General features: G+C 40.1%; 1 protein-coding gene across 4 annotated transcripts in view; it reads right to left on the reverse strand.

The window, feature by feature from the left end:
- Positions 1-15594, reverse strand: part of LOC150087353 (uncharacterized) — a 521069-nt gene that overhangs the window by 184117 nt on the left and 321358 nt on the right. For all 4 annotated transcript variants that reach the window (XM_090371151.1, XM_090371150.1, XM_090371149.1 and 1 more), the window contains one exon: positions 15098-15254. In XM_090371151.1, the coding sequence (XP_090227277.1) occupies positions 15098-15254 (157 nt within the window). The remainder of the gene's footprint in view (positions 1-15097; positions 15255-15594) is intronic.

Below are 15594 nucleotides of genomic sequence, written 5' to 3' on the forward strand. Positions count from 1 at the left end.
AGCTTTCAGAAGATTAGACTGGTCGCAGAAAGGAGTCAATGTGAACGGAGAGTACCTAAACCGTTTACGATTTGCATATGACATTGTGGTCATAAGCCACGATCCCAAAGAATTAGAGGAAAATCTTAATCAGTTATGCACAGTTAGTAAGGATTTTGGACTAAAGCTAAAACAAAAGTAATGATGAACAAGTATGCCACAGAAAGAGAAATAATGATTGAAGGAGCAGTAATTGAAAAGGTAGAGTCATATACTTATCTGGGACAAGTTATTAGCTGTAAAAATGATAAATGGCTGGAAGTCAAGAAGAATAAATTTTGGATGGATAGCATTCAGGAAATATAGTCACATACTGAAGAGCAATATCCCAGTTTGTCTGAAACGTAAAATAATGAACCAATATATACTCCCCACCATGACTTATGGAAGTGAAACTTGGGCAGTCACCAAAAGAATGGAAGAGAAGCTGAGAACTACACAGCGAAGAATGGAACGAATAAGAAGATAAGAAGAGAAACACATGGATTGGGCAGCAAACTCAAGTAAAGGACATTCTTATCAAAACTAAAGAACTAAAATGGTCTTGGGCAGGACACATAGCTCAAAGACATGATGACAGATGGACTAAGAAAATAACAGAATGGTACCCAAGAGGAACTAGAAGAAAACCTGGAAGAAAATGGCGTAGATGGATAGATGAAATTCATGAGTTTGTGGGTAGTAAATGGATGGCCAGTGCTCAAAACAGAAGGAACTGGAAAGTTGCTGGAGAGGCCTTCATCCTGCAGTGGATTGAAAATGGCTGATGATGATGGCCAGCTAAATCTTTGTGTCAGAATTAAGCCAATCATGAATTGCTTGCTCATCAACATCCCTGCACCCCCCCCCCCCAATTTGTTGTAAATTTCATTACATTTCTGGTACCAATCGCATTTTTTTTTTCAAATCCCAGTAATCCTTTATCGTTTCCCAGTAAAATTTTACAGCAAGACCTCTTTATGGTTGTTTTTTTATTGATTTCCATGCTATTGAAACTCCATAATTTGCATCCAACACAGTCAGGTTTTTCCAAAATGTCAATAATTCACAATCATTTTATTCCCACTAACTTTGAGAGATCAATTCCTGAAATAAATATGCTTTCATTTGTTGAAGTTGACACCGTGAGCCATAAGTTGTATTAAAGCAGTCACATTGGGGGTAAATATTTGATGAAAATATTTCCATCTTCTGATTTTCAAATTTCCTTATTAGGATGATTTGGAGTGTTGTCCAGTTTTCTGTGGCAGCCCAGTGATGTCAGACGTTGGTGCACTGAAGCTGAATTTAGTTAACCCTTATTCAGTGTCACTAGTACTACTACTACCTGTAGTCGCAATGTGGCATGTGATGCAAGAAAGCTAGTGTATAAGCTTATGCATCATCAACCAAAAAAAAAAAACAATTCCCTCTAAATGTTTGTCCAGTTCCTCCTTAAATTTATTTAACCTATCAACTCCCAAACGACAGTTTGTTCCAACAATTAATCGGCCTGTCTATCGACAGTCCTCGAGAAAGCCCACAGTTCTCTGCTGTTCCAATTACAGACTTTCAAAGAATGAAGGCCAGCAACATTAGCACAGCAAGGACCTGCCAATCTTTGCTTTTGCATTTTATGGCCTGGAGCTTTTATCTCGGTTTCGAAGACAAAGTTTTTGATGAAAGTCATTTCCAGCGCACCTGTTTCATCAGCATTGTAAACTTGCTCCAGCACAAGTTCACTGGTTTCAATAAATTTTTGAAACTCACTGGTGAATTCTTGGGCGAATGATGCATCACTACTTAGTTTTTAACCTTGAATGGTAATCTGAAGAATGCCATGCCTCTGATTAAACCACACCAACCACCCAGAAGATTCATTAAAACAGCCCGGCAATTTTAATTAACCAAACAAATATTTTCCCTTCGCAGTGCAAACTGCCCCAGAGACTGGAATGCCTTCTGCTCTTTGTTAGCCAAGCCACATCACCATTGCCTTGTCAAGGTCATCATATTTAGACTGTCTCATCGACTTTTCTGAGTCATGCCATTAACACTATGTGATGTGCCCGCAAAATCTCTAATACCTTCCCTTTATTTTTTACGTGTAGTGTATGGGTTGGTCACCAACATTATAATGGTTCTTTAAAGATTTAATGGATGCACAGTTTTCAAACTTTTGAATGATTTCAAGTTTTTGTTCAATTAAAAGCACAACTCTTGTGTTTACACATCATTTTTGCGATTTCTAAACAGAAATATTTACTATAAAAAAATTTACATTCCTGACATAGCGAAACAAAATTAGTCTTTTTGCAGTGTGACAGAACACAATAATTCACGCAATTCACTAAAACAAACTTAACATTTGTTCTCTTTCTATTGTTTTTTGAGAGCCAGTGTAAAGACAGTGAATGCTGCAGGATAATAGGTATATTCATTCCCCAGTCATGACTTATAATGGAATTTCTTGTCAATTCTTTACAACTTCCAAAACACCTGTTTATACCTATTCTATTTATTACTTGAATTTTATGATTTCTGGTGGATATACTATATATATATATATAAAAAAAAAAAATAAAAAAAATATATATTTTTTTTTTTTTTTTTGGAGTCTTCAAGTGTTATAGTTACCCAGCTTTCTGGTTAATCTAATCCAGATAAATGGTGATTCTTCTGTACTGACCTTCCTTGATGTGCTGTCACACCAAAGATAATGCATTTTTGTCAAGGGCCTCACCAGTCACAATTTTGTCCTAAACAAGCAATGGTACTAGGTAAAATAGGTGCACTTTAGCCAGTGTAACTTATGTGCCATTAAACACCCATAACGCACACATAATAGGCCAAATAAGAGAAACAACCTCAGTTCAACAAGCTGCTTTATTCATTTCTTTTTCAACATTTATTTCTGAATATTATGATTGTATTTTTTGGAATTACTGTAATACTGAATCATCAGTAATCCAGTATTACACTGGTGTGCAAAACTTAAGGACCAGTCAGGTTTTCACCTGTAGCTTCTCATAGGAGTGGCCTAGATATGGGAAAAGCATACCAAAGGAAAGTCGTGAGGTACAAAAATGAAGGAAACAACACTGACACAACAACGGAAACAAAACGGTACAGAGGGACTTTATTCAAAAATGGCAACATAGTACTGGTTGCCATGATACAGATGCATTGCTGCCAAAGGTGGAACAAAGGGAAGAGATGGTCCTCAGTAGGAGATATGGCCACCCCTAATGTCGATGCAGGCTTTCCACTGCTTGACCATACTTAGAACAATGTTGTCGATAAGTTCTCTTCGGTAACATCATCCATTCCTCCACCAGTGCCATCTTCAGCTGGTGAACATTTTCTCGGTTTGGTGTGGATGTGCCGCTAGGTGTCTCCCCAGAGCGTCCCGTACGTGTTCAATGGGATTTAGATTGAAGGAAATTGGCAGGCCAATCCATACAATGAATGTTCTCACTTTTCAAAAGCATATCAACAGGTGAAGTGTGATGGGTGTGGCATTATCATCCATAAGCACGAACTCGGGGCCAGTGGTACCTCGGAACAGGTTCACATAGCGAGGGATTACCTCAGTACAATAGCATGCAAGTTACAATACTGCCGTCCAGTATCTGGAGTTGTGTACTTCCATCCAAGGTAACGCCTCCCCAGATGAGAATACCTCGACCGCCATATCAATCCCTTTCAGTGATGTTTGTGGGGTGATACCATGTGTCAACCTCTCGCCAGATTAGCTGACATCCAGAATCGCTGCTGAGACTGAAACTACTCTCATCATCAGTAAAGAGTACCTTAAGTAAAGATTTTGTGGTTGTAACCTTCAGAAATAAAAACTGTTGGTTCTTAAGTTTTGCACACAGTGTACAATACAGCTATAAAAAGAAATATCTACCAAATTGTGTTATTCCTTTGACCAGCTTCATGCTCTCATTACTTCCTGACCCCTATTTCAGAGAATAGAAGGGCCTTTTTGATTACACCCTCAAGTAAATTCCAGTCATAAACATAGTAATTATGTGTCTCCTCAAAGTGGCCTATAAGCATATTTACTGTTGTTTTTGTAATGTGGAGTTTGGGCAAGATGTGACCACCCATCGGTGGAGGGATATCCAGATATTAATGGTAGGGCAGCTTAAGTTCAATGGTAATGATGGACAGGTATTCAAGAAGTCAAGGAACAATAAGCAACAATCTGTTAATATGGAATTTACACAAAAACATGTATGCATACTTTACCCCTTTGTTCAGTTCATTAATATCATCTATATGATATAACATTTTCTGAGCAGAGATGAAAGATAAATGCAACAGATATATTTGAATAGGTAGAGCTTTCACATGTCTTTGAAAAAGACACCTATATCAAAACATGGTACAACCAAACACACACGTGTGTGCGCATGCATATGTGTGCTGGGAGGTTTAGGGCATAAGGAGGTTTAGCTTTCTGATTTGTGCTACAAGGGCTTCAAGAACAGACTTAATGTTAGCATTAGTAGAGGCATTTGATGCAAGAAAGCAAACTTATGCAGCATCAGCCAAAAAAAAAAAAAACCCACTTCCACTTCACCCCTCTGTTCGTTCAAAATACCTGTCCAGCTGAGCCTTAAACTTATTTAGGCTGTCAACCTCCACCACAAGGGATGGAAGTCTGTTCCACCAACCAACCACCCGCTGGCTAAAGGCAAATTTCCGAAACTAATCCAGCACTCAGCGGCCCAACACAGCACTACAGCCTATGCCTGAGCATAAGACTACAAGACAACTAGCTGTACCCATTGCAAAAATTTTGCAATTGGTAGCAGAGTTTTTCTCTAGCCATCCAAAAGAAATGTAGTCAGAGTTTTGCCATGAGCAGGTCAGCCTGTACACGTCAAATCCTTCCTCGTTTCTTGTGTCAGAGGAAACAAATTTTCTTTGGTTTCTCCATCTTTCTGATTATTCAAAATGTGCACATTACGTAAGAATTCCACATGTACAAAATGTAGTAGTCTTTATAATACTTCTTTGAAAATGATATTTTTTATATTCTTGTGCCCTTCTGGTAACCTTATCTAAACATGCTGGAACGATCTGACCTGAGACATTGCTACATACAATTGGTGTGACTGAATACAGGATTAGTAAGTGAAATTCTGACTCTATCCAACGTTTGCGCTCTACTTTTATTTATAGTCATCGCAAAAGCCAGCCAAATAGGAAATTGGCTTCACTTAAATGAGAATGGCAAAAAAGTCAAATCGAACGGAGTCAAATCTACATGCGATACAAGTACCCATTTTCGTTTAGCTTCTCCTGTTATCATTCCTAGATCCAAACAATTCTGATACATAACTTTGACTAATCTCGCACCACTGATCTGCCATATTCCGCAGTAAAATAAAATGATCCCAGACTTTTTCACACTTAAAATGTAAGGCTTGACAATGAAAACACATTTCACTAAGTAAACCAATACTGTGACATATTAAATCTTTCGGGTCCTTAAATGCACATTTCAGACCAACCCTGGATGCATTTGCAGGAGCACGAAAACACATATTTCTTCTTTGCTGAAAGGTACATTCAATACAACCAGTCAGAGTAGCATGGCGATATAGTGGGACTAAGGTAGGCAGCGCTAGTAGACAAAACTGGCCTGTTCCGTAAAATAAAACTATTCGGAATTTTTACATTTTCCCATTTTTCTGAACACCTAGGAAGAAATATCTTTAATCTGAGACCACTTTCAGCCCAATCGGTTAAGCCTATCGTTCACAATGGCTGGTTGGTTGGTTGTTTGGGTTTTAATGGCGCATCAGCAACTAGGGCTATAATGTGCCAAAACCACATCCCTTACAAGATAACAGTACAAATTGTAGTGACGTAATTGCTTGGGTCACTATGTCAATATGTATAAAAATATAAATATGTATGAGGTAAACTAATATAAAGATATTTAAATACAAGCAAAACGGTTTATGATTTTAAAAATCTCAAAACAGCTGACACTGTCATTTTCAGATAAAATCTGACTGAGTGTATAAAGCTCAGAAAGATGGGTAAATTCATTAAAATACACAAAACGTTGCTGTGTATATCGTGGACATACACGTGGACATATCGTGGTTAAAATATGACGAATGGTTAAAAAGGTGTCACAATCCTCACACACAGGAGAGTCATCTACCCTCAGCAAGAATGCGTGCTTAAGATGATTATGTCCTATGCGGAGGTAAGCTAGACCAACTTCCTCGCTACTGTTCCTGCGCAGACTCGATTGCCAATATTGGATTTCTGATATAACTTGTTAGTGGCCTGCTCATGCCAAGATTGTTGCCATTATGGTAGTAGTAATGTAGAGTGTATTAGCAGCCTGTAGTCTGTATAAGGGACTAACAGGCTGCTGTTGTTGTGGCACTGGTGATCTGGCAGTGGTGTCAGCTGATTCATTACCCTTGAGCCAAATGTGGCTTGGGATACAGCAGAAATGGATGTCAAAGGAATGCTCAAAAAGAGAATGTAACTTCTGCTGTATATTGGTCAGGAATGGGTGAGGATTGTACCCAATATATGATAAAGCCTGTAATTTACTTAATGAGTCAGTATACACCATACACCTTTGGTAGTTGTGAGTTTCAAATATGGTTGAAGGCTAACCAAGGTTCTCTATTGCACATAACTCGGCTATATGCTGAGTTGTATGCTATAGAGCTGTATATATGCTGCATTCTTGAGGTATCTTTCCAGATATAGTACTATCTGGAAAGACTGCAGCAGATCTGACAGATAACTTTGACTTCAAGCCATCAGTGAAGACAGGCAAGAAATCAAAATATTCGGCTCGGTGAGCAGTATAGAGTTGTTGGTAAACAGAAGATGGTGTGGTGGCCTTACTCCAATTTTTGATGAAGAAATTGCATGATGGAAGTCACTGCTTTTGTGATTCAGCAACATTGTTTACCGGGGTGTTAAGCTATCTGAGCACCACTTGGACCCAGATACCAAAGGGACAATTGGCAGTGTGACGGGCATTGTGAGTTTCTACATAGTGGCTCAAAAATGCATGTCCACATAGGGTTGTCTGGCAGGGATTTCAGTTTAAAAGTATATTTTAGAGACAACTGGTTTCATCGCAGGGACAGAGGCGGTTCACCTGATTCAATGTATAAACTCTGGACAGATGTTCTGAAAGCTCCAGTAGCAATGCAAATTGCTTGATGATGAACTGGATCTAGCCACTGTAGTATGCTGTTTCTTGCTGATGCGTACACTTGGGACCTGTAATATAATTTAGAATGGACAAATGCACGATATAGGTGGAGGAATGAGCAGCGGTCTGCTCCCCATTTATTGGAAGAGATCGCATTTAGGAGGTTCAACCCCCTTGTGCACTTGGTCCTTAGTTGACATATGGGGTAGAAATGCCATTAACATTGCCCAAGAACTTATTCGGTTAATGGCTTGCTGCAATTGTCTTTCGATGATCCTCACATTGCATGACTGCGAAAAGATGCTAAAGTCATCTAACGGTTGCATGAAGTTCTTCAGTAACAGAGTTTACTTTGATGGCAAAAAGCATAACATATAGAACTGATCCTTGTGGTGCTCCCTCTTCTTGGTAAAATGGCCCAGAGAGAGAGAGAGAGAGAGAGAGAGAGAGAGAGAGAGAGAGAGAGAGGGTGGATCCTACACGAACTTGGAAAGACTGGTTAGAAAGGAAGTTTTTAATAAAGATGGCAATGTGTCCCCTAAGACCAAAGTTTCATGTCTTTTAAGATTCTTCTCCAAGTCGTGTCATACACTTTTTTTCATGTCAAAGAAAACTGACACCTGGTGCTCCAGTTGCAGGAAAGCATCACATATAGATGTTTCCAGTCATATTAAATTGTTTAGTGTTGACCAGTTCCTTTGGAAGTCACAGTATCTGGAAAGAAGGTTACTCGACCTATACACCACAGAAGGCTAGCTTCTAAATACCACATAAGGTGAGTGTTGATCATTCTTTCCAGGATTTTGAACAAAGAGCTGGTCAGAGCAATAGGATGGTAATTTTTCGGTATTTTTGAATCCTTTCCCGATTTCAGAAAGGCAGTGATGGTTGCTGTATGCCATGGGTCCAGAAAGTGCTCTTCAGCATAGATTCTATTATAGAGACAGAGCAAGAGATCCATGGATTCTGAGGAAAGATGTTTAGTCATCTCATAATGGATGTTATCTGGCCCAACGGCCCGCCTTGGATAGGGAGAGTGGCACTTTCAGCTCCCATTGTGTATAAGGCTGATTGTATTCCTCACTGCCGTTTGAAGACAGCTTGAGTTGCTGTTTTTCTGATCTTTGTTTCAGGGCCAGGAACTCTGGGGGATGCAATGTTTCTGAAGACACTTGAGAAAATATCTCCCCAAGAGTGTTTGCGATTGCAGTTAGGCCTGCAATTGTACATCCATTATGTTCAAGGATCATTGAAGGGTGTATTTGGTCTTCATTTTCTGTACTTTGTCCCAGTTGGATTTGGAGTTGGCAAACACTGCGAGAAAAGATGCATATCAGATCCAAGATCCTTTTGGCTCTGACGACCGATGTAACGTGCTTTGGAACAGCATATATTTGAAGATTATTACATAATCTCTGGTGGGATACCGACGAAATATTCCCCCCCTCTTTGTTTTGAGCCCTCCTAGCTGCTGTGCATTCCTCATTCCACCATGGTTTTGGAAAATGTGGGAACCAGGTCGATGTCCTTGGGGTTGCAACTGACGCTGCTTGGACGATACTTTCTGCGATGTGTTTTACTGCCTAGTTAATTGGCTCCTGCCTGTCTCTGGTGGTATTAAATGTGGCCAAGTGTCTAAAGGCATCCCAGTCTGCGTGATCGATCTTCTACCGTGGTATCCTGGACTGCTGGCATTGTCTCCCGTTATGTCTCCCATAGGTGGATAGTACACACACAGGCAGGAGGGAAGCTGAGCAGATGGAAAGATAAGTGGCAGTAAAGGTACAGGTGGCAATGTGGAAAAAGGAATTAGATCCCACATTTAGAAGGGCCAGATCATTATTTTCAAGCAATTGCTTGATAATCCCACCTCCTACTGATGTCAGAACTACCCCACAGAGTATTATGTACATTGAATTCCCTAATAATATGGGGGGGGGGGGGCAGTTGCTTAACGAGCTCACAAAGGTCTGCCTGGGGAATGTCATTCCCAGGTGGCAAATAGATAGAACTGTTAAGAGGAACCATATTGTAAGACAAACTGCTACAGCCTCTAGGTTGGTGTAAGTGGCATAGTTCGGAAGTGGGTGTGGTTACCCACAAGGATGGCATAGTACAATGCATCTAGGGACAGACAGGACACGAACTTGTGGGGGGAGGGATAAATGAGTATGTTCTTGGTTGAGAACTGCACAAAATATAAAGCAACTCCGCCTTTGCGAATAACTGAACAATTATGAAAGGATCCTCATTTGCCTTAAAATGTCTCCTGAAGCACAAGCAAGTTCAGCTGACCGGGCTAGCCGGGTGGGTAAAGTGCCTGCCTGGCAATCCAAAGGTCACGGGTTCGATCCCGCCTCGGGCTTGGATCAAAGTACTGCAAAAACCTTGAGGTGCATTATGGCCACAGAAGCCTATGCACCAACAACTACCAAAAAAAAAAAAAAAAAAACACAAGCAAGTTGGCTAATACTTACTCAGGAGAGCCTTGATGTCATCACTATTTCTACGGAATCCACGATAATTCCATTGTAGAAATTTAAATGTGCCCATTACTTAGATTTATTGGGTCTGCCTGGTGGCTTCCGAAGGGCTGAGGGCTTTGTTTTCGCAGTCCAGGACTTCTCTATCTTACAAAAGACTGGAAGTTGGCCCGTATCCATTTCTTCTTCTTCTGCAAAGAATTCCAGGGCTGATTCGTTCTGTACTTAATTATCTTCCACATCCATTGTTTCTTGGATTATAGGTGGCTGTTCCAATTTCTTTGGAGTTTCTTTAGCACTGTGTTTTGGAAGTGGAGCATTAGGAGATATGTATATAGGAGTGGCAGCTGACAGATTTTTTGGTGGGCTTTTGTGAACTTAATAAATAGCATGCAATGGGAGTAAATGATTCCCTTGGCGGAATTGCATATTAGTCTGGGTCCTGATGGTACTCTTCCCAGAAGCTAAATGGGCGTATGAGGGCTTGCTGCCATTTAGTGGTTGGATGCGTTTTCTGGCCTCCTGATAGGATATGTTCAGTTCTGTTTTTATTTTTTGAATTTCTTTTTCGTCCTTCCACCGCTGGCATGTGTGAGAGTATGCAGGGTGCTCTCCTTAGCCATTCGTACAATTAGACTTAGAAGCTAAACATTCATTTCTCTCGCGATCTTTAGCACAACAGCGAGCACAGGCAGGGGAGCCATGACAAGCTGTTTGGGAGTGGCCGTACTTTTGGCATTTAAAACACCTCAGTGAGTTCGGGTTGTAGATCCTCGCGGAGCAGTCTAAGTAGCCTGCTTTGATGGAAGTTGTAGACCATTGGGTGCTGAATGTTAGGATGAGAACTTGGGTAGCGATGAAATTATCATCCTTCTGCATCGATATTCTCTTGATAGCTGTCACTCCATGGTCTCTTAATTCAGAGCAGTAGACCTCTTCAGAGAAACGAAGAAAGTCCTGCTCTGAAATGACATCACATGAGGAGTTCAGAGTTTATGGGGGTAACAATGATGGGTATTCTCCCATCGATGTGGCTTTCAAACGTTGCTGAGCATGTTTTTGGCTTGCAGCCTCAAATAAATTGTCTCCAGAACTCAGCCATTTGATGGATTTTGGAGATCCTGCCAACCCTTCTAATCCTTTCTGGATGAAGGGTGCCATTTTCCCAAGTGACTGCTCTCCAGTGGAATGGAGAATGAGGAAAAGCGGTGTCACTGATGGTGGGCTATCCTCAAGTCCTTGGTCTTTTTGAGTTGGTGTTATCGGTGTCCTCGCATCGGTTAGGTAGGGGTCTTGTTGGGGGGGGGGCGCAGAAGAAAAAGGGGGATTTAAATTACTCATGAGAGAGTAAGATAAAAATTTCAGATGCCATAAGTACCTCACCCACCACAAAGCCCTACAGGGAGATGCCCACTCGTGAACTAACAGGTGAACGGGGTGCCAAGTTCGCTCAGGAGCATCATACCCGTGTTTCCAATAAGCCTCGATCCCATCCCAGGACCAAAGAGAAGGAAGCTTATTGGAACGCAGTTGACCCTAGCAGTATGAACCACCTGCCGACTGATCCCAGTCAGGCCGGTCCTGTCCAGGAGCACCCGTCTTGTCAAAGCAGGGGCCGAAGTGATGTATTAAGGCTGGGCCCCTCAACAACCAGGATCCCGCTTTCCGAGTTTCCAAGGGTCGCGGCACATTGCTGCACATGTGGGATTCCAACGATATAACTTTAGAACCAAGGTATAGGTGTTATCTGGAAGGTCAGCGGCATCACTGGGTGGTCCCCTCACCACGAACAGGTGCCCACATCAAAGGAGTTGAGAATGTACACCTCAACAAAACGGCTTCCATATTAATGCACATATAGCAGATAGGTATAGTCCCGCAGGAAGTAGCTATCATCACTGATTCTGTGGTCAGAGAAATGGGAATATATATTGTGTAATAAGGATAGGATTTTTCTATCTCCTATACTTTTGTGCAGATTTTTAGGAGATTTTTCTATCTCCTATACTCCTATTTATAGGAGATTTTTCTATCTCCTATACTCCTATGCTTTTCCGTCTTGCTTCCCAGCCTGGAGAAAGCAAGTTGTTGGAGATCACCAGCCCTGCTGGGGGGGGGGGGGGGGGGGTTTCTCATGAAACAAGCAAATACATGGGCTGTATTAGGATTACTAAGAGCAAAAAGACAAACAAATACATATTGCTAATATACTAATAACTAGTATATTAAAGAAATTTGATAAACTTGAAGGAAGGATTAAGCATCAAATGCATATATTGTAACGATATCGAAACATGGTGCCACTAAGCCATAGTACAATGCATATAAGGACAGACAGGACACGAACGTGTGGGGGGAGGGATAAATGAGTATGTTCTTGGTTGAGAACTGCACAAAATATAAAGCTTTAAGTGTACCCACTTAAAGCGTTTGGTCAGTGCAATATTGCTTCAGTTTGGTATTACATAAGCACTGGGAAAACAAAAATGAGAGTGGGAATCTGCTATAGGTCAAATGATTTTGATGAGAGGCAAAAAAGAGAAAGCAATTCTGTTTATCTGATTATCAACAGTGATTCTTCATGTAGTTAGAATCTCCAGATGAGGGAAACCACTATGCAGCAATGATTATAATATAGTAATGAAGAATCTACTCAAATACATAATCAATGTCAAGGGTAGAGAGAAGGGATTTTGCTATTTTAAAATGGTCTTAGATAGTTCATTTTTTTTAGTGAGACCAACTAGTGATGTTGATAATCAAATTATAAACAAGAAGCATTCAGGAAAGTAATTATAGAAACTAATAAGCTTTTTATTCTAGCGAGGAGAATCTAAAGGTTTAGACCTAAATGGGTGCCTGATGAATAGATCTGGCAGTGACAGAGAATAAAAATGCATGGAATGCATAAAAATTATTAGGGGATACAGAAACCTACAGTGAGTATACAAATTTAGTCTACAATCAGTTCACTAAGGTGGGATAGGACAGATGAGAAGTCTAACTAAGAAGGAAAGAATTATTTGCTTATGTTAACATTAGAAGCAAAGGAATGAATTACGTTGCCGCATGAGATAGATATTCTCATCCTTTTGGTTGGGTGTGCTTGACAGGTTTCTCTACCTCGATTTGGACACCCATGACTGTATAGCCTTTGACACTGATCAGGTCCTACTTTTATCTGTGACACCTGTTCTGGAAAAAACCAACTCTACCCTTGCCCAACTCTATGCCCAAACAAGCAAACATGCTCTACATATCATCCTAAAAGACCAAGCTTTTTGGTAACTCCCCCTCCCACCCAACTGGTTCCACACTTCAAATATCACGGTGTTGTGATTTTTTTTTTTTTTTTTTATGAAAACCCCAAACACGAAAGGTATCAAAACCTATAGTACTTAGTACCGTGCAAGGGTTGAAGGAGAAGTATTGGGGGGGGGGACTTTGCTCTGGAGACTAAACATGGGTTTCACCACTTCAAGCCTACAATAAGCAAAGTGGTGGTATTTCACCGGTTGATGAAAGTCATCTACCACCTACATTGCCTCAGAAGGAACATTTAATGCCACATCTTGACTACATAATCAAGATGATTAGGAGGTACACCAGTCTTGTTACAGGGGTGACAAGAATTGCCTGGGGTTGAAGGAGAAGATTTCATTTACCTTATAGACAGCAGTTTTCAACCCAGTCACCTCCTACAACTGTGAATGGTTCCTGTGCACTATTATTCTCTAGTTTGGGAGGGGGGGGGGAGGCTAGAATCCCTTCAATTCTGCTTACTTTATACAATCCCTAGAGTTTGCAGGACTGTTATCTATCCCTGCCCTGCAGGGTTTTGTGGGCCCTTTGCCCCTTGATCTTAAGATTACAAACTTATTTACAAGAGTTTTTCTGTCTCCTTTATTGACATCTCTCACTCTCTCTCTGAACTTAAAACACTTATATTCACTGGACTAATGGGGAAATACACTACAATCTTCACTTCTGACAGCACAGGTTAACAGATTCTGATAACACCTTGGTAACTAAGCATTTCATCCCAGATGTAGGTATGACCTCCACCAATACCTTCTCCTGGTCATAACCCAGACTTCACCTTTCCTTCTTTTATACAGGTCCTGGCCCATTCAGAGTAAGCTTCAAAGTCCAGGAATCACTGAGGATTCCCTCTGCTCCTGTGGCTCTGTGGATGTTTGGGAGCATACCTTTTATGATTACCTTCATTACTTTCTTACTGATGAAGTTAAAGACAAGTTCCTCACTAACTTTGCCCAAGCTATCTTCAATGCTTGATGTCTTATTCAAAAGCAAAATGTTCGTGAAATTAAGCTCAACCCTGCCAGGATACTGACTAACACAACTTTGTCGTTGTTGTTTGATGGCACAAAAAATGGTTTGGCTATATTGCTCCTTAACAACCTACTTCCAGCTCTACCCCCTCTGTGCACTGTCTGATTTTCTACTGCCACACCCATCTCTATCCATTCTTCAACATCCTATCCCTCATATTAAAACTTTTCTTCTGCCAGCTCTTGCAAATGACTTCCAATATCTCCTCTTAGGGCATTAACTCTCAGGTCACTGACTTATGTTGGCTTCTTCGCTCAAGGACTGCTCAGCATATGAAACTGTGCTCTTACCATAAGTGAGTCCAGTTCTGTAAATTGCAGTGCTTGGAAATTAGGCACTCACTATGAGACCTCACTGAAATATTTAGGACTTTAATTAAATGGATTGAGAAAACAGAATTCTGAGGAAATGGAATCCTTATTCTCAGACTACACACGATATGTTATATTATTTGGTTTTTAGGAGCATTAGCAACTAAGGCCATATTGCTCCGGGGATATGCAGTGGTCTTTCCTACCTTTCTGCATCCTCCGTATTTGGTGGTTACAGGCTTGAACCACGGTCTAATCAAGAAGCGTGTGCTACACACTGTTGCTCCTACCCACCTGGCTATGGAGGCACCTCCACACTACACACAAAGGATCATAAAATTAATCTGAAAAAAGGATGGCTGCAGAATAATTTGCTTTCAGCTAGTTATTCCAGTCTTCCAGGGATAATCTGAATAAAATTTAATGGGGCATTAAAAACATCATTACTGAGGAATGAACATACAAGGTTTTTTTTTTTTTTTTTTTACTTGCATCATTTGTTTTGTCATTGCTAATAAATCTTTTTATTGACTATTCTCAAGAAAAAAAATGCAATTTCTAGAACTTTCACCCAACAGCATCTTGTTTCATATTACACTTGCACATGAATATTTCAGATATATTACCATATTTTGTAATATATTTGAAATATCTGAAACCTTAAATCAATTTTGGTATACTGCGCACATGTAATGAATAATAAAATCATTGTTACTTACCTTCGTTCATTATCTGGTGAGTGAGAATCAAAATTATGTACATCCTTATCTGGTGTTCTTTTTGCATCTGACCTTGGTTCAAAATTGCGGTTACCAAATTCAGAATTCTGTTCATAATAACTAGTAGTGTTTGGCATAGTTCGCCAAGTGTCGTAAACTGAAATATTAAAATTAAATTACACATAAATTCTTTGCTCAAAGCAGTGGTCACATTTTGAGGGTTTAGTGTCAAACAATGTTAACTACAAAATATTTTGTAGTAAATGTTTTTGTAATTAACCAAGAGAAAGTTGTTTGAAATTTTCTTGGTTTATTGGAAAAGTGCTTACAACGCAAGCTAACTTGTATAGTACAAAAGAGATACAACTGTGTGACATGACATGCATTGTTATTTGTATAAAGTAAAACTATAAAGTTCTCTCAAAACAAAAATGCAATTTAGTAGTTAACGTTGTCTGCCACTAAAACCCTCGGATTTAATATCAGAATTCTAAACA

Source organism: Mastigoproctus giganteus, chromosome 4, assembly GCF_048544385.1.
Source record: "Mastigoproctus giganteus isolate SK-2022 chromosome 4, ASM4854438v1, whole genome shotgun sequence".
Classification (NCBI taxonomy): domain Eukaryota; kingdom Metazoa; phylum Arthropoda; class Arachnida; order Uropygi; family Thelyphonidae; genus Mastigoproctus; species Mastigoproctus giganteus.